The sequence below is a fragment of the Oncorhynchus mykiss genome, chromosome 12, assembly GCF_013265735.2.
Source record: "Oncorhynchus mykiss isolate Arlee chromosome 12, USDA_OmykA_1.1, whole genome shotgun sequence".
Classification (NCBI taxonomy): Eukaryota; Metazoa; Chordata; class Actinopteri; order Salmoniformes; family Salmonidae; genus Oncorhynchus; species Oncorhynchus mykiss.
In genome coordinates, this window is record NC_048576.1 from 47,272,047 (window position 1) to 47,297,874 (window position 25,828).

Genomic DNA, 25,828 nt, shown 5'->3' on the forward strand with positions numbered 1-25,828 from the left:
AAAGACTCTATGGCCAACTTCGTGGAGGGTCTATTCAAGGGCATACTTGAAGACGACACTGACCTGGGAATCGAGAGAGCACACCGAGCTCTGGCCTCAAAACCCCCCAGCAGCACCCCACCAAGATCCATAGTAGTACGGTTCCTGAAATTCTCAGTCAAAGAGAAAGTCAAAAACCTGTTAACGTAGGTATTACTTCACCTGGACCTCTTCATCCATTAAATATCTGGGAGTAAATTTACCAAAAGATATACCCAAACTTCATTGCATGAATTATGATCACATTAACAAGAACATATATGATGACCTAGAGAGGTGGAATTCACTTCCCTTAGATCAAAGTAGTAGAATTGAAACAATCAAAATGAACATCGTGCCAAGGTTACTGTATTTGTTCAAATCACTGCCCATAGAAATCCCACCTAAACAATTTAGGGAATGGGATAAACTGATATCAAGGTTAATCTGGAACAGTAAGAGACCAAGAACTAGATATTCAAAATTACACTTACCAAACAACTGTGGGGGTATGGCCTTACCAAACCTAAAAGATGATTATGTGTCAGCCCAATTGAGACCCCTGGTGTGTTGGTGCAATTCAGAATACGAATCCAAATGGAAAGACATCGAGACTACTCTGACAGAGATACCCATACAGTCAGTACTGGGAAATAAAGAGATGGTAAAATAAATATACAATAGACAAAATCAGTGGATTTCTCTCTGAAGACATGGTTTAGGGTAGTTAAGCAAAATAATTTAGACAGAGAGATCAAACTGCTGAGTTGGCCCGCATACGACCCGAGCTTCATCCCTGCAACTCAGGACAGCAGGTTTAAACAATGGACGCAGAAAGGCATCACATCATTCAGTACAATTATAAGGAATGGGAACCTAGATAACTTCCAGGACCTAAGTAAAAAACATGGCTTGGATAAACAAGATTTTTACAGATGCCTACAAGTTCGACACTATTTCTTAAGGGAGATAAAAGTGACTGACCCCCGAGCAGCTCCAAAATTAATCCAAGTATTCACTAACGCATACAACTTGGGGAGTAACAAAAAAACAAATTCAAATCTCTACTTGGGTATTCAATCCTCAAATAAACATTCTACAAACTATATTAAAAAGAAATGAGAGGAGGAACTTAACATTGAAATAACTGATGAAACATGGTTGAACATATTAGAGACTCAACATAGCTCCACCAACTCAAGGTCATGGGGAGAATTCTGTTGGAAGAATGTTATACGTTTCTTCATAACACCTAAACTGAAATCAAAACAGACGGGCTCACTACACCCTTGTTGGAGAGAATGCGGTCAATTGAGGGTGGACCACTCTCATATCTTCTGGATTTGCCCCGCAATTGAAACTTGCTGGGGAGAAATAAGATCTGACATTGGAAAAATAATGGGATTTGACATAGAACAAACATTCATTTCTTTGTACATGGGTGAAATGCCTGATAACTTACACAATAGAGAAAAGTACCTCTTTAAGGTCCTACTGGCAGCCAGTAAAAGGTCTATCACTAGGAAATGGTTACAAAAAGACCGTGACACAATGGATAGACTTTGTAGAAGAAATACACCACATGGAGCGTATGACCTTTGCTTTAAGTACTCAACAGGAGAGGTCAAGAATACTGGGAAAAATGAGTTTCGTACTTGGAAAAGGACTAATTCAAAGATATCATTATATTAGTTACATTGACATGATGAAGAAGGTATGAAGTGCACTGTAACTGCCAGATCATTTTCTTTTTTTTGTGACTTTATTTGTACTTTCTTTGTGTTCCTACAATAAAAGTTAAAGACGAAAAAAAATGTTTTTTTGGGGGCAGAAATACCTTTTGGAACATGTGGACTTGCATGTGCCTTAAACTTGTATGCCATCTAAATAGGAATAAACACTTTAAATTAATTGGTTTAACTACAGAAAAATACGAAAACTTTCTCGCTAGCCATGATTGGCTGAGATAATGGATGGGCTGATCTGCCATGTAGCACGCTTCAAATCACATCACATGCACACAGATGTTATTGCGAGTGTAGCGAAATGCTTGTGCTTCTGATTCCGACAGTTGAGCAACATCTAACAATTCCACAACAACTACCTAATACACACAAATCTCAGTAAATGAATAGAATAAGAACTTATACATATAAATGTATGGATGAGCAATGACAGAGCGGCATAAGCAAGATAGATGGTATAAAATACATATACACACATAACTTTAGACCGTCCACTCGCCCATACCCAGGCGCGAACCAGGGACCCTCTGCACACATCAACAACAGTCACCCTAGAAAGATCGTTACCCATCGCTCCACAAAAGCCACGGCTCTTGCAGAGGAAGGGGAACTACTACTTCAAGGTCTCAGAGCAAGTGACGTCACCGATTAAAATGCTATTTAGCGCGAACACCGCTAACTAGCTAGCCATTTCACATCCATTACACTCACCCCTCTTTTGACCTCCTCCTTTTCCACGGCAACCAGTGATCCGGGTCAACAGCATCAATGTAACAGTAGAACTTTAGTAATGTATTGCAAGATATGAAAGCATTATTAAAATGGCATTAAAGTGACTAGTGATCCATTTATTTAAGTGGCCAATTATTTCAAGTCTATGTAGGCAGCAGCCTCTGTGCTAGTGATGGCTGTTTAACCTGTTGGTGTTAGGGGGCAGTATTTTCCGTTTCCGTTTTAAACGGGATATTTTGTCAGGAAAAGATGCTAGAACATGCATATAATTGGCATCTTTTGATAGAAAACACTCTAATGTTTCCAAAACTGTAAAGATATTGTCTGTGAGTAAAACAGAACTGATGTTGCAAGCAAAAGCCTGAGAAAAATCCAATCCGGAAGTGCCCCAGGTTTTGAAAGCGCTGCGTTCCAATGACTCCCTATATGGCTGTGAATGTACCATCAATGAGCTTACGCTTTCTACGTATTCCCCAAGGTGTCTACAGCATTGTGACGTAGTTTTATGCATTTCTGTTGAAGAATAGCCGTATGGGGGCACATTGCGTAAGTGGTCACATGGTGGCTCCGAGAGAGATTCTCGTGTAAAGTGCAGAGGTAGCCATTACTCCAATCGGTCCTAGAGAAAAAGGAATTGTCCCGACGGATATATTATCGAATAGATATTAGAAAAACACCTTGAGGACGGATTCTAAACAACGTTTGCCATGTTTCTGTCGATATTATGGAGCTAATTTGGAGAAAAAAAATTGGCATCGTGGTGAACGCAATTTCCGGGCGATTTCTCAGACAAACGTGAAGAACATTTTGCCTACAAAAAAAATATTTTGGGAAAAAATGAACTTTGGCTATCTACCTGGGAGTCTCGTGAGTGAAAACATCCGAAGTTCATCAAAGGTAAACAATTTAATTGGATTGCTTTTCTGATTTCTGTGACAAGGTTGCTTGCTGCTAGCAAGGCATAATGCTATGCTAGGCTATTATAAACTTACACAAATGCTTGTCTATCGTTGGCTGTAAAGCATATTTTGAAAATCTGAGATGACAGGGTGATTAACAAAAGGCTAAACTGTGTTCCAATATATTTCACTTGTGATTTTCATGAATAGGAATATTTTCTAGGAAGATTTATGCCCGTTGCGTTATGCTAATTAGTGTAAGATGATGAAAACAGTCCCGTTCACGGGATGGGGTGTCACTAGAGGTTAACAGTCTGATGGCCTTGAGATAGAAGCTGTTTTTCAGTCTCTCGGTCCCAGCTTTCATGCACCTGTGCTGACCTCGCCTTCTGGATGGTAGCAGGGTGAACAGGCAGTGGCTCGGGTGGTTGTGGTCCTTGATCTTTTTGGCCTTCCTGTGACATCGGGTGCTGTAGTGTCGTGGAGGACAGGTAGTTTGCCAGCCGAGGAATTTGAAGCTTTCCACCTTCTCCTGTTGTCCCGTTGATGTGGATAGGGGGGGTGCTCCCTCTGCTGTTTCCTGAAGCCCACGATCATCTCCTTTGTTTTGTTGACGTTGAGTGAGGTTATATTCCTGACACCATACTCAGAGTCCTCACCTCCTCCCTGTAGGCGGTCTCGTCATTGTTTTTTTAAATAACATGTTTATTATTTTCCAATAAAAATCTAATAAAAAAGACAGCAATACTAACAATGACATTAATTGTACTGTTGAATGGGATGGCCAATTTAGAGGACAAAACAAAACTTAACTCACACATACACAAAATAAAACAAAGTCCTATTAGGTGGTACATGTATAAGAATACAGCATATAGTCATTACAAGCAGTGTAGTTCAGCCAAAAATAAATATTGAGTGGAGTACAGCACAGAGTAGCAGCAGATTGTCAACCCAGTTATGAAGCGGGACTAGACCATTTATCCAGTATCGGCTGCCATATTTTGTAAAACATTGGACTTCTATTGGAAGTATTGTATGGTATCTCTTCCATATGTATTACATTCCCTAAATCCCGTAACCACATTTACAAGGTAGGTACATTGTCCAATTTCCAAAATTGCAAGATGGCTATCTATTTTGGCTAATAGAGTACAAAGAGAGACAGCTTTCCCTTCGTGGTTATTCCCATCAACTGTACCAAACAGAGCAATCAACGGATCTGGGGCTAGAACTCTATCAAAGGCTCTAGATAAGTAATCAAAAATGAGAGCCCAGTAAAACATGTAACTTAGGACATGTCCAGAATAAGTGGGTCAACGTCCCCTCGTCCTGCTTGCACCTCTCACACAGCGGTGATGTGTCCGGGAATATTTTATGCAGTTTTACTTTTGAGTAATGTAACCTGTGTATCACCTTAAACTGTACAAGGTTGTGTCTGGCATTCACTGAACTGTGGTTTATATTCCTGAGAGCTTCTACCCAGTCCTCATCTGAGATTTCTGAACCAAGTTCTTGTTCCCAAGCCATTTTAATGGTGTCTGTGGATACCTCTATGTGGGCTTGTAGCACATCAGACAGTCTAGGGTCTCGTCATTGTTGATAATGAAGCCTACTACTGTTGTGTCTGCAATCTTGATGATTGAGTTGGAGGCGTGTGGTCACGCAGTCATGGGTTTACAGGAAGTACAGGAGGTGGCTGAGCATGTGCGATATGATCCTTGAGTAGCCTCTCAAATCACTTAATGATGACAGAACTGAGTGCTACAAGGCGATAGTCATTTAGTTCAGTTACCTTTGCCCTCTTGGTTTCAGGGACAATGGTGGCCATCTTGAAGCATGTGGAGACAGCAGACTGGGATAGGGAGAGATTGAACATGTCCGTAAACATACCAGCAAGCTGGTCTACGCATGCTCGGAGGACGCGGCTAGGGATGCCGTCTGGGCCGGCCACCTTGCGAGAGTTAACTTCTCTGGGATATGCGGGATGGTAGCGTCCCAACTCGCCAACAGCCAGTGAAACTGCAGGGCGCCAAATTCAAAACAGAAATCCCATAATTAAAATTAATCAAACATACAAGTATTTTACACCATTTTAAAGATAAACTTCTTGTAAATCCAGCCACAGTGTCCGATTTCAAATATGCTTTACGTCAAAAGCACACCAAACGATTATGTTAGGTCAGCACCTAGTCACAGAAAACCATAGCCATTTTTCAGCCAATGAGAGGGCTCACAAAAATCAGAAATAGCGATTAAATTAATCACTAACCTTTGATGATCTTCATCAGATGGCACTCACAGGACTTTATGCTACACAATAAATGTGTGTATTGTTTGATAGTTAATATTTATGTCCAAAAACCTCATTTGAAATTGGTGTGTTATGATCAGAAATGCATTGTCTCAAACAAACATCTGGTGAAAGTGCAGAGAGCCACATCAAATTACAGAAATACTCATAATACACATTGATAAAAGATACAAGTGTTATACATGGCAATATAGATAAACCTCTCCTTAATGCAACCGCTATGTCAGATTTCAAAATGGCTTTACGGCAAAAGCACACCTTGCGATTATGTTAGGTCAGAGCTAGTCACAGAAAAACATCCAGCCATTTTCCAAAGAAGGAGAGGTGTCAGAAAAGTCAGAAATAGCGTTATAAATATTCACTTACCTTTGATGATCTTGTTCGGAATGCACTCCCAGGAATCCCAGTTCCACAATAAATGTTTGTTTTGTTCGATAAAGTCCATAATTTTTGTCCAAATACCTCCTTTTTGTTTGCGCGTTTAGCCCAGTAATCCAAATGCATAATGAGCGATCACTTGTTCAGACGAAATGTCAAAAAAGTTATATTACAGTTTGTAGAAACATAACAAACGATGTATAGAATCAATCTTTAGGATGTTAACATAAATCTTCAATAATGTTCCAACCGGAATATTCCTTTGACTTTAGAAATGCAATGTCTTTAGGAACGCAGCTACCTCTCACGCGGACCGCGTTGGTGGCACTATATTATCCTCAAAGCGGGCAAAGAAGGTGTTTAGTTTGTCTGGAAGCAAGACGGTATCCGCGACGTGGCTGATTCTCTTTTTGTAGTCTGTGATTGTCTGTAGACCCTGCCACATACAGTGCCTTGCGAAAGTATTCGGCCCCCTTGAACTTTGCGACCTTTTGCCACATTTCAGGCTTCAAACCTAAAGAAATAAAACGTATTTTTTTTTGTGAAGAATCAACAACAAGTGGGACACAATCATGAAGTGGAACGACATTTATTGGATATTTCAAACTTTTTTAACAAATCAAAAACTGAAAAATTGGGCGTGCAAAATTATTCAGCCCCCTTAAGTTAATACTTTGTAGAGCCACCTTTTGCTGTGATTACAGCTGTAAGTCGCTTGGGGTATGTCTCTATCAGTTTTGCACATCGAGAGACTGACATTTTTTCCCATTCCTCCTTACAAAACAGCTCGAGCTCAGTGAGGTTGGATGGAGAGCATTTGTGAACAGCAGTTTTCAGTTCTTTCCACAGATTCTCGATTGGATTCAGGTCTGGACTTTGACTTGGCCATTCTAACACCTGGATATGTTTATTGTTGAACCATTCCATTGTAGATTTTGCTTTATGTTTTGGATCATTGTCTTGTTGGAAGACAAATCTCCGTCCCAGTCTCAGGTCTTTTGCAGACTACATCAGGTTTTCTTCCAGAATGGTCCTGTATTTGGCTCCATCCATCTTCCCATCAATTCTAACCATCTTCCCTGTCCCTGCTGAAGAAAAGCAGGCCCAAACCATGATGCTGCCACCACCATGTTTGACAGTGGGGATGGTGTGTTCAGCTGTGTTGCTTTTACGCCAAACATAACGTTTTGCATTGTTGCCAAAAAGTTCAATTTTGGTTTCATCTGACCAGAGCACCTTCTTCCACATGTTTGGTGTGTCTCCCAGGTGGCTTGTGGCAAACTTTAAACAACACTTTTTATGGATATCTTTAAGAAATGTCTTTCTTCTTGCCACTCTTCCATAAAGGTCAGATGTGTGCAATATACGACTGATTGTTGTCCTATGGACAGAGTCTCCCACACCAGCTGTAGATCTCTGCAGTTCATCCAGAGTGATCATGGGCCTCTTGGCTGCATCTCTGATCAGTCTTCTCCTTGTATGAGCTGAAAGTTTAGAGGGACGGCCAGGTCTTGGTAGATTTGCAGTGGTCTGATACTCCTTCCATTTCAATATTATCGCTTGCACAGTGCTCCTTGGGATGTTTAAAGCTTGGGAAATCTTTTTGTATCCAAATCCGGCTTTAAACTTCTTCACAACAGTATCTCGGACCTGCCTGGTGTGTTCCTTGTTCTTCATGATGCTCTATGCGCTTTTAACGGACCTCTGAGACTATCACAGTGCAGGTGCAATTATACAGAGACTTGATTACACACAGGTGGATTGTATTTATCATCATTAGTCATTTAGGTCAACATTGGATCATTCAGAGATCCTCACTGAACTTCTGGAGAGAGTTTGCTGCACTGAAAGTAAAGGGGCTGAATAATTTTGCACGCCCAATTTTTCAGTTTTTGATTTGTTAAAAAAGTTTGAAATATCCAATAAATGTCGTTCCACTTCATGATTGTGTCCCACTTGTTGTTGATTCTTCACAAAAAATACAGTTTTATATATTTATGTTTGAAGCCTGAAATGTGGCAAAAGGTCGCAAAGTTCAAGGGGGCCGAATACTTTCGCAAGGCACTGTACATCTCGTGTTGGAGCCTTTGAATTACGACTCCAATTTATCTCTATACTGACATTTGTTTGTTTGATTGCCTTGGAGAATAACTACATTGTATTACGCCATATTCCCAGTCACCTTTCCATGGTTAAAATGTGGTGGTTTGTGCTTTCAGTTTTGCGCGAATACCACCATCTAACTACAGTTTCTGGTTAGGGTAGATTTGTCACAGTAGTTAAAACATCTCCTATACATTTCCTTATAAACTCACTCATCGACTCAGTATATACCTGAAATGTATTCTTTGAAGCTACCCGGAACATGTTTCAGTCCACATGATCAAAACAATCTTGAAGCGTGGATTCCGATTAGTCAGACCAGCGTTGAATAGTCCTTAGCACGGGTACATCCTGTTTGAGTTTCTGCCTATAGGATGGTAGTAGCAAAATGGAGTTGTGGTCGGATTTGCCGAAGGGAGGGCGGGGGAGGGCCTTGCATGCATGAAGTTAGAGTAGCAGTGATCCAGTGTTTTACCAGTGCTACAGTCAATTTGCTGATAGAATTTAGGTAGCCTTGTTCTCAAATTTGCTTTGTTAAAATCCCCAGCTACAATAAATGCAGCCTCAGGATATATGGTTTCTAGTTTGCATAAAGTCCAGTGAAGTTCCTTGAGGGCCGTTGTGGGGGATATACACGGCTGTGACAAAAACCGAGGAGGATTCCCTAAAGATAATACGGTCGGCATTTGATTGTGAGGAATTCTAGGTCGATTGAACAAAAGGACTTGAGTTCCTGTATGTTGTTACAACTACACCATCAGTTGTTAATCATGAAACATACACCCTCGCCCTTCTTCACAGAGAGATGTTTATTCCTGTCGGCACAATACACAAAGAATCCCAGTGGCTGTGCTGGGAGACAGCCATATCCCGAGACAGCCATGTTTCCGTGAAACATTAAACTTAATCAATCATAATCACTAGTTATAACTACACATGGTTGATGATATTACTAGTTTATCTAGCGTGTCCTGCATTGCATATAATCGATGCAGTGCGCATTCGTGAAAAAGGACTGTCGTTGCTCCAACGTATACCTAACCATAAACACCAATGCCTTTCTTAAAATCGATACACAAGTATATATTTTTAAACATGCATATTTAGCTAAAAGAAATCCAGGTTAGCAGGCAATATTAACCAGGTGAAATGGTGTCACTTCTCTTGCGTTCATTGCACGCAAAGTCAGGATATATGCAACAGTTTGAGCCGCCTGGCTCATTGCAAACTAATTTGCCAGAATTTGACGTAATTATGACACAACATTGAAGGTTGTGTAATCTAACAGCAATATTTAGACTGATGGATGCAACCCGTGTATTTCACTGAAAGAATAAACGTCTTGTTTTCGAGATGATAGTTTCCGGATTCGACATTAATGACATATGGCTCGCATTTCTGTGTGTTACGTTATAATTAAGTCTATGATTTGATAGAGCAGTCTGACTGAGCGATGATAGGCAACAGCAGGCTCATAAGCATTCATTCAAACAGCACTTGTGTGCGTTTTGCCAGCAGCTCTGCTGTTTATAACTTCAAGCCTATCAACTCCTGAGATTAGGCTGGTGTAACTATGTGATGTGAAATGGCTAGCTAGTTAGCGGGGTGCGCGCTAATAGCATTTCAAACTTCACTCACTCTGAGACTTGGAGGAATTGTTCCCCTTGCTCTGCATGGGTAACGCTGCTTCGAGGGTGGCTGTTGTCGTTGTGTTCCTGGTTCGAGCCCAGGTGGGAGCGAGGAGAGGTACGAAAGCTATACTGTTACACTGGCAATACTAAAGTGCCTATAAGAACATCCAATAGTCAAAGGTATATGAAATACAAATGGTATAGAGAGAAACAGTCCTATAATTCCTATAATAACTACAACCTAAAACTTCTTACCTGGGAATATTGAAGACTCATGTTAAAAGGAACCACCAGCATTCATATGTTCTCATGTTCTGAGCAAGGAACTTAAACATTAGCTTTCTTACATAGCACATATTGCACTTTTACTTTCTTCTCCAACACTTTGTTTTTGCATTATTTAAACCAAATTGAACATATTTCATTATTTATTTGAGTCCAAATTTATTTTATTGATGTATAATATTAAAGTTAAAATAAGTGTTCATTCAGTATTGTTATAACTGCCATTATTACAAATACATATATTTATTATTTTTGTCCTCCAAAAATGAGTATCGGCGTTGGACAATCATAATCGGTCGACCTCTGTCCCGAGCTCACTGGAACAGGAAACTGAGGGCCCATAATATTTTATACAATGTTGAAAGTTTCAGGCCGAAACCATCAGTTGATAGTTGTACAATGTTTCAAGTTACAGGCCATGTGATTTATAAGATATTTTTAAAAAATGTTTTTATTTGTTGGCTTAATGTAGACTATTTCTACATAGTTGGCAATGGCAAAAGTTACTTTTTAGGTTTGTTTAATTTGGATAGAAGTTTGATTAATCACATTACAATGATTGAGATATGATGGTATTATAAATAAAACTGTTTCATGAAAATGTGTATATGAAAACCATAACTGGCACGCAGATCTGTAGACATGGTAAGAAATTGGCATTCCACATGAGAAAGGTTGCCGAATTCTCGTGTAGCCTATTACCGGCAACTTCCAGAGCGTAATGGGAGGATCTGCAAAAGCCAGCAGGAGGAGGGGGGTCAGGTCAGGTTCTCTCCCCCTCTGACTCCCGAGTCATTTGCGTCTTATTTAATCAAACAGAGCATTTAAAGCATCAGTGAAGCTGAATGCATATAGTTGTTTTTTTTTTTTAAATGACAATTGTGTCTATAAATGGAAAAATAAGTTTAAAAAAAATTCCCAGATGACCAAGATTAGTTTTTTGGTTGGGGTTAACATTTGATCAAGTTCACCATTAATATATTATTTCCTTTAGATGGCCTAATTCCAATACTTCCGAAGTATAAGACCTACAAAAAATAAGGGTGTTATTGTCACCATAGAAATTAGAGGTCGACTGATTATGATTTTAATGCGGATACCGATTGGAGGACCAAAAAAAAGCGGATACGGATTAAATCGGCCGATTTAAAAAAATATATATAGAAAAAATAATGACAATTACAACAATACTGAAAGACTTATTTTAACTTAATATAATACATCAATAAAATCAATTTAGTCTCAAATAAACATTCAATTTGGTTTAAATAATGCAAAAACAAAGTGTTGGAGAAGAAAGTAAAAGTGCAATCAATATGTGCCATGTAAAAAAGCTAACGTTTAAGTTATTTGCTCAGAACATATGAAAGCTGGTGGTTCCTTTTAACATGAGTCTTCAATATTCCCGGGTAAGAAGTTTTAGATTGTAGTTATTATAGGACTCTCTATACCATTTGTATTTCATATACCTTTGAATATTGGACGCTCTTAGGTACTTTAGTATTGCTAGCCTAATCTCGGGAGTTGATAGGCTTGAAGTCATGAACAGCACAATGCTTGAAGCACAGCGAAGAGCTGCTGGCAAATGCAGGAAAGTGTAGTTTGAATGAATGCTTATGAGCCGGCTGCTGCCTACCACCATTCAGTCAGACTGCTCTATCAAATATCAAATCATAGACTTAATTACAATAACACAGAAATATGAGCCTTAGGTCATTAATACCGGGAAAGTATCATTTCGAAAACAAAATGTTTATTCTTTCAGTAAAATACGGAACTATTCCGTATTTTAATCTAACGGGTATCATCCATAAGTCTAAATATTGCTGTTACATTGCACAACATTCAATGTTATAATTATGTACAATTCTGGCAAATTAATTACGGTCTTTGTTAGGAAGAAAAGATCTTCACACAATTCACAATGAGCCAGGCAGGCTCAAACTGCTGCATATGCCCTGACTCTGCTTACACAGAACGCAAGAGAAGTTACACAATGTCCCTAGTTAAAATAAATTAATGTTAGCAGGGAATATTAACTAAATATGCAGATTTAAAAATATATACTTGTGTTTTGATTTTAAGAAAGGCATTGATGTTTATGGTTAGGTACACATTGGTGCAACGAGAGTGCGTTTTTCATGAATGCACTTGTTAAATCACCCGTTTGGCGAAGTAGGCTGTGATTCCGCCAATTTCCGCCTGAAGACATACCCAAATCTAACTGCCTGTAGCTCAGGCACAGAACCAAGGATATGCATATTCTTGGTACCATTTGAAAGAAAACACTTTGAAGTTTGTGTAACTGTGAATTGAATGTAGGAGAATATAACACAATAGATCTGGTTTAGATAATACAATGAAAAAAAACATGTGTTTTTTCTTTTTATTGTTGTATCATCTTTAAAATGAACAGGATAAAACAAACATTCAGATAGGATGATGGGGACAATTTCAGTGAAACACATAAGAGGGCAACAGAACTTGTGAAAAGTTTCAGAATGATAACTTCCGAAATGAGTGTGCTACATGACATTTATCATGAAGTCACCCAGGTGTCCCACACAAGTAGCGCAAATGTACCCAAGTGGCCAAATTGGTGAAGTTATACATTTTGAATGGAATAACTATATACAAAATACCAAAATGGTATTTTAACACACCCCCCCCAAAAAATGGAGAAAAAACATGAATATATATATATATATATATATATATATATATATATATATATATATATATATATATATATATATATATATATATATATATATATATATATATATATATATATATATATATATATACACACACACACACAAAATAACACTTTCAATATTTGGAAGACCCTTAGTCCTCTACACAATATTGTGCTGCTGATACCAGGTGCCATAGCAGTCTCGTTCTACTGTAAAGCATAGGGTCACCAAGCATGTGGTGCAAGTGATGGGGGACTTAATTTTGCAAAGAACACAGCGACGCATCCATGCTGTGCTCTTTTGGCCCTGAGGCACATCCATGCCTGCAGAAATATATTTGGGCAGACGAACACCACTTGTGGCAGGAGCTGGATGAACCAGCTTCAGTGGGGGATGGACACCTTGGCACTGGGGGCTCCCATTCGGAGTCAGTGTCACTGTGAAAGAAAATGTTCAGTTAGAATAGTTTCACATATGAGCCCTATCAACAGGTATAATAAACATTTATTTATTTATTTATTTATTTATTTATTTATTTATTTATATATATATATATATATGAGAGAGAGTGTACAGGGGACATAAGGTTGAATATATTATTATAGACCAGCTGTATCTACTGTCTCCATTTCACTTTGGCCATTGTTGTGGGCCTGCCCTCCACTCAACAGCCTCAAATAGGCTATTTAATTTCACAAATAATATTTTATATTACTAATTTCAAAACAACGGCATTAGCATGAGAAGAACTTACCAGTCCAAAACGATGTCCTCTCCATTTGGGAATCGCTAAATGAATCGTCCTCGATCAATTTCTACAATTGTGTGTACATCTGTATATCTTGATTTAAATTTAGCTTTCCCTGACTTAGTCGCCATACTGATTGATATATAAACAGCTGAATATGCGCTTTACGAAAACAATGCTGTGCGTAACATGCGTTGCACCTTCCGGTATGACTCGTCAATGGCGAATTAACCTCTTTACGCCGGAGTTTACTACATGGGTTGGTCTTCCAACACAAACATTACATGTTGCCGTTTACCTCAGCTCATTGGCTATCTACCCAGCTAGATTTCAAGACGATCAGTGGTCATTGGGTTAAAATACAGTCAATCAACAAAACAGCGGGCAAATCATTGGTGCACAATGATGTCATTACTTGTCTTCAAATCGGTTTCTTTCAGTCAATACGTCCCGCGAAATTACCCATCAGGTTTGGTTGCGTTACAAACCAGTTGATTGCAATGAAACCAAACATGACTGGAAAAGTCACATTTTGTATGTGTATTTACCTCGAATGTGTCGTCGAATATGGAATGAGACGGAATTCACGACACAAGCAGTTCACAAAATGTTGCGTGTTAGGCTATAAAAAAATGGATTTTATCAAACAAAAGACCATTCATTGTGTAACAATGAGCATTGGGATTGCAAACAGAGAAAGATCGTCAAAGGTAAACTATTTATTTTATTGCAGTTTGTGATTTTGTTACGCCTGTGCTGGTTGAAATAGTTTTTTTTAATGGGGCTCCATCCTTAGATAATCGCATCATATTATTTCACAGTAAATCCTTTTTTAAATCTGACACCGCAGTTGGATTAGCAAGACTCTAGGCTTAATATGACTATTTACGTAGCGATCACCGTATTTTGTTGAATTTCATCCCGCTAACGGGTTCTTTGCGCAGAGAGGTTAAGATCGATTGTTTTTTTATAAGATACGTTTAATGCTAGCTAGCACCTTACCTTGGCTCCTTGCTGCACTCGCGTAACAGGTAGTCAGCCTGCCACGCAGTCTCCTCATGGAGTGCAATGTAATCGGCCATGATCGGTGTCCAAAAATGACGATTACCGATTGTTATGACAACTTGAAATCGACCTTAATTAAATCGGTCTACCTCTAATAGAAATGTGAATGATGGCCGTTATTAAGGTGTTGTTTGTTCACGCACGCAGTTTTACAAAAGGTCTAATTTATAACGGGAAACATGTGCATGCAAGGCGTGCGCCAAGATTCTAAATCAATATTTTGGGGAGCGCGCAGTCTTCTCAGAAATAGCACACGTACGGTTATAAAATGAGGCCCCTGGACTGAGACTGCAGTGTAGTAGCTATAGTCCATATCCAGTGTCTGTATGCTCTGTGTAAATGGGCTTGTGGCGGGAGGTATGCCAACCAAACATGACTTTGCTAACAGTACCACCTCAGGCATGTTGTGCAGCGCAGAGTGAAAGAGGTCTCAGACAAATCGATCCACAGGGGAAGGACAACTCAGATACACAACACTAGTAAACATGGTACGTGCTACATATTCATGCCTAACTGATGCTTTTTTTTTAAGACATGCTTGACGGCATTCAGAAAACAGTAGAACAGTCTTCAAGCATTAACGACTAGGCCTTACTGTATAATCATTTCTGTGAAGTGGCAAGCAGATTACTTTGACACATTGGATGTTTCATGTGAATGCATACATTACAGCAAATTATGGAAATGCAATGTGCAATTTATTTTAATAATGCTACACCAATCAATTGAATAGCAAATAACAATAAGTCATACCTTGTGGCTAAGTAGACAACACCATTGGTTGACTGGATAGGGGTGTTTGTGTGGGAACTATGGAGTAAAAGGGGCAGTTAAAACAGTTGAAGATGAGCCAGAAAGTATGGCCAACCTATGGAATGGTGTTAATAGGTTCCAGGACGGCACTATACACTTTAGATTCAGTGTTAACCAAATATCTATTGTCATGATCTTCCGGTTGCTGCCCACCATTATTTTAAGAAACTGATGGCAGTGCATGCATGTTCAGGAGACTACCTTTTAATGTCTCCTAACATTACTTTCAACCACTGACAGATGAGGGCTGTCCTGAGGATTTAGGGAGACATAACCTGGCACCTGTCATAACATGGCTTTTATACTGGTGTTCTTTGGATGTGTACTGACATATTTCGGCACAATAAAAAAAGAAAACTTGCTGTTGGAAAATGCCACACTTCCACCGTCACAATGAATAGTTGTCCGACAAAACAGGTAGTCTGATCCCATCCAAGACAAAATGTGTGTTCATAAAATGCAAAGTTGATTAGACTAATTTTAAAACGTACTATGACAGAGAGAAAAGGGTGACTCATTCTTTTGAATCACCCCTACCTAAATAAGCCTGCATTAGAATATCAATACTGTGATAAATAAAACTGACAGACCAATCCAATTGATTTAATACTCATTGCATGCGTCATAGGTATGTTCTTACACTAAGGTGCAGCATGAAAATAAAGAATAAACTATTTTAAACATGCCACATTTATTTTGGGCTTATCTTATACACCACAATATCACATTTTATTTTACTGACAAAGGATTTACTGTAGCAAAATGAAATCCCTCAAATTCACTCAATTTTTTCAGAGACGTGTACAAGTTGTTTACAAACCACACCAGACAGGGAAACAAAGAGGGTAAATATACTGAACAAAAATAAAACGCAACATGTAAAACGCTCATAAGCTGAAATGTTCATAAGCTGAAATAAAAGATCCCAGAACTGTTCCATACACACAAAAAAAAAATTTAAAAAAAAAATAATAATAATAATAATAATAATAATAATAATAGGTGCACTAATTTGTTTACATCCTGGTTAGTGAGTATTTCTCCATTGCCAAGATAATCCATCCACCTGACAGGTGTGGCATAACAAAAAGCATGACCATTACACAGTTGCACCTTGTGCTGGGGGAAATAAAAGTCAATGCCACAGATCTCTCAAGTTGAGGGAGTGTGCAATTGGTATGCTGGCTGATTGCAGGAATGTCCACCAGAGCTGTTGCCAGATCATTTTATGTTAATTTCCCTAAAATAAGCCACTTTGTTTTAGAGAATTTGGCAGTACATCCAACCGGTGTAACCAAACCAGCCCAGGACCTCCACAGCCGGCTTCTTCACCTGCGGTATCGTCTGAGACCAGCCACCCAGACAGCTGATGAAACTTTCCACGGGCCACAATCAACGATATGCAAGGGGATGTGTTGCACTGCATGAGGCAAATTGTGGCCATACACAGTGGTGACCCGTCATTCAGGGAACGTGCGTGTGTGTGTGTGTGTGGGGGGGGGGGGGGGGGCTTGCCTGTTTTTTTGGCATTGATACTTGTCACATCAGTTTCCAAATAATAAAGCTGCATACTCAAGAAAACAAAGACCATGTTGTAAGGCAGCTTCTAATTGCAGGTATTTATTCCTAGCTCAGGGCTTCAAATCAGTTTATTTGTCACGTGCGCCAAATACAACAGTAATTACAGTGAAATGCTTACATACAGACTCTCACCAACAGTGCGGGAAAAAAGGGTATGTGTGTGTGTGTAGGTAAGTAAAGAAATAAAACAGTAAAAATAAATCTGAAAATAAGAGCTTTTTGTTGATGTGGACACCAAGGAACTTGAAGCTATCAACCTGCTCCACTCCAGTCCCGTCGATGAGAATGGGGATGTGCTCGGTGCTCCTTTTTCTGTAGTCCACAATCATCTCCTTAGTCTTGGTTACGTTGAGGGATAGGTTGTTATTCTGGCACCACCCGGCCAGTTGTCTGGCTTCCTCCCTATAGGCCGTCTCGTCGTTGTCGGTGATCAGGCCTAGCATGGTTTCCCGTCGTGGTGGGGCAAGCCAGCAGACAATACAGAGTGTTACGCCATGATTGGCTCAGTGTTCTGTCACTCATGGGGACTTCACCTCACTGACAAGTGTAAGAGGAGACATTGAAAATTCTAGCCCTTTGGCTGCTGCCATAGAAGTGCCCATCCAAGAAGGCTCAAGGTCATTGGCCACAGATAAAATGACGTCAAATCACATATGTACCGTAGCTTTGATTGGCCTAGTCATGTCAACATCATACTTTCAAAATCTTAGCTAGCAACCATCATTAATCAAGTTGACAATCTACTGGCAAATCCTTTTTAGTCCTTGTTATTGCAAAGGGTAAAACTTTCCAGGAAAATCTCTTTGGGAAGTTAAGCCTGGGAATTTTTCTTAAATTCATAAAAAAATATATATTAAAAAAATTAGCTTATAACAGTGAACCTTTTTGTGTGATGGACAAGGCAATACTAGGTCTTCAGGCATATTTTGGTTAAACTATCCCCAATTCAATGGAATTGCAACCCGTGCATTCTTCCATCACACTCTTCAAATGTACAGCTGATTCTCAAGATCTTGCACACTAATGAGATGCTATTGAGCACTACTACACTGTCTGAGCCAAGGACTACATGCTTTCTGGTAAGTTTTGATTACAATACTGGGTGGGGTGAATATATTTCATGACATACCATTTTTTTGTTAACTAGTAAACAGTAGCCTACAGCAAACTGTTTAAATTATTTCAAACTCGTTAATTTCCGCTAGTTAGTTTTTGCTACCATGTGGGTTTTAGTTTGCTTGAGCCTGCTAACTGAGTGTTAATTCACCTGTTTCCATACATAATTAATTTTAAAACATTTATCTTACAAAGGAAATGTTTAATCTAACTTTAGCTGTACATGGAATTGTAGTGTGTTTTTTTACTCATTTTTTCCCTAATCTTTACAGGAAAATGCCACGGGCACTCTGATGTGTGGAGACCTTTCACTGCAGCGAATGTCGAAGGAAAAGCTGTGTGCATTTGTAAATACTGTGACAAATCATGTGAAGCTCCAGAATCATCTGGCCAAGTGCTTAAAGTTCCCTCAGCAATCGCAACTTCTGACAAAAGTCCCTTTACTTCTATTCAAGTTGAAAATGATGAATCCGACACCTTATCGAGAGCAACAGCTCGTGGTCCTCCTGGAATCAGAAGGTTTTTTGCCTCAATGGAGGAACGTAGTCAGAGAAATGCTGATGAATGTCTTGCTCGAGCTGTGTATGCAACTGGTTCACCTCCAATGCTCACAGCCAATGTGTATTGGAAGGGATTTCTGAATGTTCTTTGCCCAGCATACACCCCTCCAACCAGACATGCTTTATCTACTAATTTGCTGGATGCAGAGTTCAACAGAGTTCAAGTGAAAGTCAAGCCAATCATAGAGAAAGCAGACTGTATTGAATCATCTCTGATGGGTGGTCGAATGTTCGTGGGCAATGAATAATTAACTTCATCTCCACCCCTCAACCAGTATTCTACAAAAGCACAGACAAGAGACACGGGTCTCTACATTGCAGATGAGCTGAAGGCAGTCATCAATGGACCACAGAAGGTATTTTCACTTGTGACAGACAATGCTGCAAACATGAAGGCTGCTTGGTCTAAAGTGGAGTCCTACCCTCACATCACAACCATTGTATTGAATCTGCTCCACAAGGACATCATAGCACTGAAAACAATGGATACACTTCTGCAAGAGAGTCAAGGAAATGGTTAGGGATGTGAAGGGTCATCAAGTTCTAGCAGCAATCTATCTCACCAAGCAAAGTGAGAAGAATAAAAGCACCACATTGAAGCTGCCCAGCATCACCGATTAGGGTGGTGTTGTCAACATGTTTGACAGTCTCCTGGAGGGAAACGAGTCTCTCCAAGAAATGGCCATATCTCAGTCTGCCGACATGGACAGCCCCATCAAGAGGATCCTCCTGGATTATGTATTGGGGGAGAGAGAGGTAAAGCAGCTTAAAACATATAACAATAGCCATTGCACAGATCAAGGGAGACAATGCCATCTTGTCTGATGTTCAGAATGCTTGCAGATGTAAGAGAAAACTGTACTCCCCTGCCCACATCACTGTTGCGCCAGAGGAAACTGCAGTTCTGAAATAAATCAAAAAGCATGAAGACTTCTGCCTGAAGCCCATACACGCCGCAGCGTACATGTTGGACCCCAAGTATGCTGGCAAGAGCATCCTATCAGGGGCAAAGATCAAGAAGAAGGCAAGAAGAAGGCAGAACTCCACTAGGGTCAAGACAAAAGAGCTGTCAAAGGACACCAGAAACAAAATTGTAGACCTGCACCAGGCTGAGAAGACTGAATCTGCAATAGGTAAGCAGCTTGGTTTGAAGAAATCAACTGTGGGAGCAATTATTAGGAAATGGAAGACATACAAGACCACTGATAATCTCCCTCGATCTGGGGCTCCACACAAGATCTCACCCCGTGGGGTCAAAATGATCACAAGTGAACGGTGAGCAAAAATCCCAGAACCACACGGGGGGACCTAGTGAATGACCTGCAGAGAGCTGGGACCAAAGTAACAAAGCCTACCATCAGTAACACTGCCGCCAGGGACTCAAATCCTGCAGTGCCAGACGTACTGGCTTAAGCGGGGCGGCAGGGTAGCCTAGTGGTTAGAGCGTTGGACTAGTAACCGGAAGGTTGTGAGTTCAAACCCCCGAGCTGACAAGGTACAAATCTGTCGTTCTGCCCCTGAACAGGCAGTTAACCCACTGTTCCCAGGCCGTCATTGAAAATAAGAATTTGTTCTTAACTGACTTGCCTGGTTAAATAAAGGTAAAATAAAAAAATAAAATAAAAAAAGCAGGGGGACACATGTCCAGGACTGTCTGAAGTTTGCTAGAGAGCATTTGGATGATCCAGAAGAAGATTGGGAGAATGTCAGATGAAACCAAAATATAACTTTTTGGTAAAAACTCAACTCAGCATTCTTTGTCCTCCAAACACGACGAGTTGCATCCAAAGAACACCATACCTACTGTGAAGCATTGGGGTGGAAACATCATGCTTTGGGGCTGTTTTTCTGCAAAGGGACCAGGACGACTGATCCGTGTAAAGGAAAGAATGAATGGGGCCATGTATCGTGAGATTGAGTGAAAACCTTCTTCCATCAGCAAGGGCATTGAAGATTAAACGTGGCTGGGTCTTTCAGCATGACAATGATCCCAAACACACCGACCGGGCAACGAAGGAGTGGCTTAGTAAGAAGCATTTCAAGGTCCTGGAGTGGCCTAGCCAGTCTCCAGATCTCAACCCCATAGAACATCTTTGGAGGGAGTTGAAAGTCCATGTTGCCCAGCAACAGCCCCAAAACGTTACTGCTCTAGAGGAGATCTGCATGGAGGAATGGGCCAAAATACCAGCAACAGTGTGTGAAAACCTTGTGAAGACTTACAGAAAACATTTGACCTCTGTCATTGCCAACAAAGGGTATATAACAAAGTATTGAGATAAACTTTTGTTATTGACCAAACACTTTTTTTCCACCATAATTTGCAAATAAATTCATTAAAAATCCTACAATGTGATTTTCTGGATTTTTCTTAAGTGAGAGAACTTGCACAATTAGTGGCTGACTAAATACTTTTTTGCCCCACTGCATCTCATCAGCCACCCGGTGGAAGGGACTTTGTGGATCTGAGGCTCTTTCCCATTGCCTCCATCATCCTCCAAATCCCACCAACATCAGCCTCCTCAGACCGCAACTGGTCCTTGTTTGTGAACACACACACCAAAGCACACAACAGGCTGACCAATACAAGGGTATTGTCTCCATATGATAAATATATCTAATGCAAAAACATTACATTAAAATGGTATTAATTTGCATGTATTTCCATTAATTCCCACGGAACGTTTCCACCTCTGAATATTCCCCAAAAATGTGCAAATGGAGAGAAATAATGAAGAGAAAGTATAGTTAAAACATATCGGTGCTCATCAGCCATAAACATTACACAAGTTAGAAATCACAAATTCAACGAGTGGTTTGGACCAGTGACAGTGGCTGTGTTGTCCCAAATCTGGGATTAAGGGGTTATTTTCCAAGTTTAAAATTATAAACATTCAACATTGGCCATGCTGTCAATGAAGGATGATTTGTGCCTCGTTCAAAACTATTTAACTTGAAGCCCTCCCGGGTGGCGCAGTGGTTAAGGGCGCTGTACTGCAGCGCCAGCTGTGCCATCAGAGTCCCTGGGTTCGCGCCCAGGCTCTGTTGTAACCGGCCGCGACCAGGAGGTCCGTGGGGCGACGCACAATTGGCCTAGCGTCGTCCGAGTTAGGGAGGGATTGGCCGGTAGGGATCCTTGTCTCATCGCGGGCCGGGCGCAGTGCCCTCCGACACATTGGTGCAGCTGGCTTCCGGTTTGGACGCGCGCTGTGTTAAGAAGCAGTACGAAGCAGGCTGGTGTATCGGAGGACGCATGACATTCAGCCTTCGTCTCTCCCGAGCCCGTACGGGAGTTGTAGCAATGAGACAAGATAGTATACCACGACAACAATTGGATACCACGAAATTGGGGAGAAAAAGGGGTAAAAAATAGTTTTTTTTTTTTTTTTAACACCTTCCTGTTCAAGTGAGCACAGCACAAAAAGTGAGTCCAAAAATGTCCTTATCAATGTGATGCAATACTGACTAAGGAATAGAATGCAAACTAATGACTTTGCAGACCAAAGCCTTATTTCAGTGTGTTGTAGTGCATCCCTCTTTGTGCATTACTGCAAATGGGGCATCCAAAACCTGAATGGGAGAGCACACCAGAAATATTTATACGGTATTTGAATTATTATTATTTTTTCTTAAATCGGTTCAGAAAATACGGAGACTAGTGAAATTGAGAGCTCCTAAAAACATAGACTAGAGCTCCTAAAAACATAGGCTACAAAAACCTGCTATTAAAGTGTGGCAAGCTACACAGCCCTGCTCCCACCTTGTGGAGAGATGCTGTTTGTGGACCCTCAATTGTACTTGCCCAGTACCATTCATTGCAAATGAAAGCATTCAACTGGTTGTATACCTCACTTGCATTAATAACTTAATCCTTACCTGCATCTGTTAGCTCCTATATTACGCTTTGTGTGTGCAGAATAACAAATCCAAATTTAAAGATAAGCTGAACTTCCTGCTTTGGCCTCATTTTAGATTTGATTCATTAAAAAAATGCTAGCGGCCATTACCGAATTCAAATGACCATTACCGAATTCAAATGAGCGTTGGATTCTGGGTGTGGTTTGATGTGTGTGTGTGTGTGTGTGTTCACAGGTGGGAAGACTAAGACAAATATTCTCTCTTCAGCCGACTGGCAAATATGGTTTGACTTTGGATAGTCTATCTCTGGGGCTAGTTAGGGCCATCAATAAATTACACAACGTAAATGAGACAATATTTTGATGTTGCACACATTTTAGTTCTCAAATGCCTTCAATGCTTCCATTTTAATGTATAGTTGGTTTGCGTCACTGAAATTTGGAGGTATTGGATTTTTAAACATGTCCATTGTGCAATTTACAGATGGTCTCTAACTAGCCCCATATGGACATCCAGAGTCAAACCACATTTACCACGGGCATTACTATCAGGTTGCATGCAGTTCAGAATTGATTACTACATGTGTGCTGCCAGCTGAGGGCAGGATGAAATGAACCCCCTCACATTCTAAACTTAAAATCATGATTAGTTGATTATTGGAGTCAGATGTGTTAGTTGGGGCTGGGGGAAAAACTGACACCAATCAGGCCCCGAGGACTGGAGTTGCCAATCCCCGATGTATGTAGTTATATACTCAGGTAGCCTACAAAACTATAGTAAGTGTCATCCAATTTACATTCTGTAGTCAATTTTGACTGTATAATCAAATGTTTGACTCATATCGATGCCATATAAGCAGTTGTCTAAATGATAAGTTGGTTGGTGGGGGCAGTTGCGATTAGGCGACACTGCAACAGTGTTTTCTACTCTGAAATCTCAATCGCATCTCGCTTGAAATTGCCTACCTATAACAATCAAACAGGCGCCGCCCACAGTCGTCGCAACCCAACTCCACCGAGATGTAGGCCTACACATCATGGAGTTCAGACATCCAGCTAATCATCATTCTGAAGTATACTGTGTGTCACTTGGTTAGGCACTTACCATTAGTAATGAGCGCCACACAGAGCAGAAGAGTTCCTCTGCGGTATGGTGAAATTGACATCGTAGATCTCAGTAAATCCAGTAAGCAGTCTTGAATACAGGAGTCTTCCAATATAGCTTCCGACCGGTGTTAGGTCTATGGCAGGTTCTTCAAGAGTCTAACGTTGAATTGTTTACAAGATGTGGGGCTGTAGACTAGGCTGCTGAATAGATCGTGTCAAGTCCTACAATTGTCTGACTGGCTTAATGAAAACAAAATGTAAGGCACGATGAACGAACGTATTTTTATAAAAGGGGCTCCAAGCCGGAGAAGTTACAGGTATCAGGATCAAGTGGCTCGAGACTCCCACGCGTCTGTTTCCAATTGTGCCCTCAATTAAATAGTCCTCCATGCATGTTCCAAATATGTAGCAAAGTCCACGGGTTAAATAATTCAACACATGCGCAATTGTACTCACACATTGCAATAAAAATAACTATTGATGTGAAATTCCTCGCCGTTCAGTTGACTACGCTAAATGCGGAGGTATCTGATGCTGGTAGGCTATAAACTGCAGCGCCTAAAATTGATAAACGTGTTATCCAAAAGGTCCTGAAACCTACAACTGGACAGTGGGTGTAGTTTTCCATGATACGGAGCCAATTAAACAGAACATTTAACCAAGCCCCGATGCAACAATGTAGCCAACTGACAATGGAGACCATCCATCGGTTTTTACTGCGCGGTAGGGAACACGGGCTAGGGTTCAACAACGCGTGCCTTTTGCCGGGTGTCTCATGCCTTTGTTAAAGTTCCAGTGCACAGGCGAGAGGAACCTCCAGTAAGCAAAAAAAAAAGGCTATTCCACACGTAACAATGTATACGAAAGAAACACTCGACTAATCTCGGGTAATTCTGCGATTCCAAACCCAAATCACTGAATGCGTTTCATGCGGTGATTTGATAGTTCATCTAGTTCCCAAATTGAAAACGGCAGTCCACATAATATGCCTACCACATTTCGATGTTAGGCTCCCTTAATTCTCATCGCCTTTATATTCTAGAAGTCCCGAGTCACAACAATGTTGACCATTTTCACTCAATCCGCAGTAACGTTAGTAGTCCAAATCCATCCCCTAGCTGTGGTTCCAAACTCACGGACTGTTTCGCAATAGCCTGCCTTGTGTTGACCATTCTTTGGCACTCCTCTAATGAAGGAAAGAAAGAAAAATTGCTCATTCGTTCTCGTATGTGTTGTGTCCCATAAAGCTACTTTCACAAAGACAGTTGCTACCAAGATCCTTCTCCCTCACTCTCAGAATTCAACAAAATGCTGAACGCCGCATCAATCAACCAAATCTTAATCACGTGGTACCCTCCGGCCTGACGCGCGTGCGATGCATACTTTATCCAATGAGGTGGACAGTGTGCGTGTGTACAATTTGTACATGTTGCATGAAGCCTATGAATTCGTTGGTTCTATAACGAATGGAATTGCTTTTAAATCCGAAATTCAAGGTGAGCAATATGTAAAAGTCTTAATTTCAATAAATAAACATTTATCAAAACGATCATAAGATGCCGATGATATGAAGAGGTCATTATATTTATTTTGAATGACAATTACTATTTAGGTGGTTCATAACCGTTAGGGATCAACTTTATGATCAGAGCTAATGCAATAATTTCCATCCTAATGTTTAGTATTTATTAGGATCCCCATTAGCTGCTGCAATTACTCATCTTGGGGTCCAAACAGGATGTTTAATGTTAGATAATACACTGTATTTCATAAGTATATTATTGTAATTTCTGATTCAACCCTGTCTCTTATCTAGTACAGTATTATCTAGTGAGCTCTGATATGCTAAACATCACTTAAACATGAGCCTTACTCCAGTTGCAAAGAGAGTTACTGAAAAGGTTAGGCTATCTGGTTCCAATTGTTGTCAGTTTGTGAAGAAGAGATTTAATGTAACATTACAGGAAATAAATCTTATGGAGCCTAAAAATAGCATAATTCAAAACACCATAGCATATAAACAACCACTGTTGTTGGCTAAGCAGATGTCCTCACAGCACAGCTGCTCCATTCACTTCCAAGTGGAGAGAAAGTTTCGATGTGCAAATGGGGACTCCAATTTGTTTTCTCATTGAACTTGCCACTTCGTGCATATCATTTGGCTCCATTCTGGCTCCATT

General features: G+C 40.3%; 1 protein-coding gene across 1 annotated transcript in view; it reads right to left on the reverse strand.

Moving 5' to 3' along the window:
- Positions 1 to 24,989, reverse strand: part of LOC110537699 (transmembrane protein 132E) — a 385,579-nt gene extending 360,590 nt beyond the window's left edge. Inside the window, exon 1 of the mRNA XM_021623939.2 lies at positions 23,647 to 24,989. Coding sequence (XP_021479614.1) covers positions 23,647 to 23,707 — 61 coding nt within the window. The 5' untranslated portion in view covers positions 23,708 to 24,989. The remainder of the gene's footprint in view (positions 1 to 23,646) is intronic.
- Between the last annotated feature and the right edge of the window lie 839 nt (positions 24,990 to 25,828).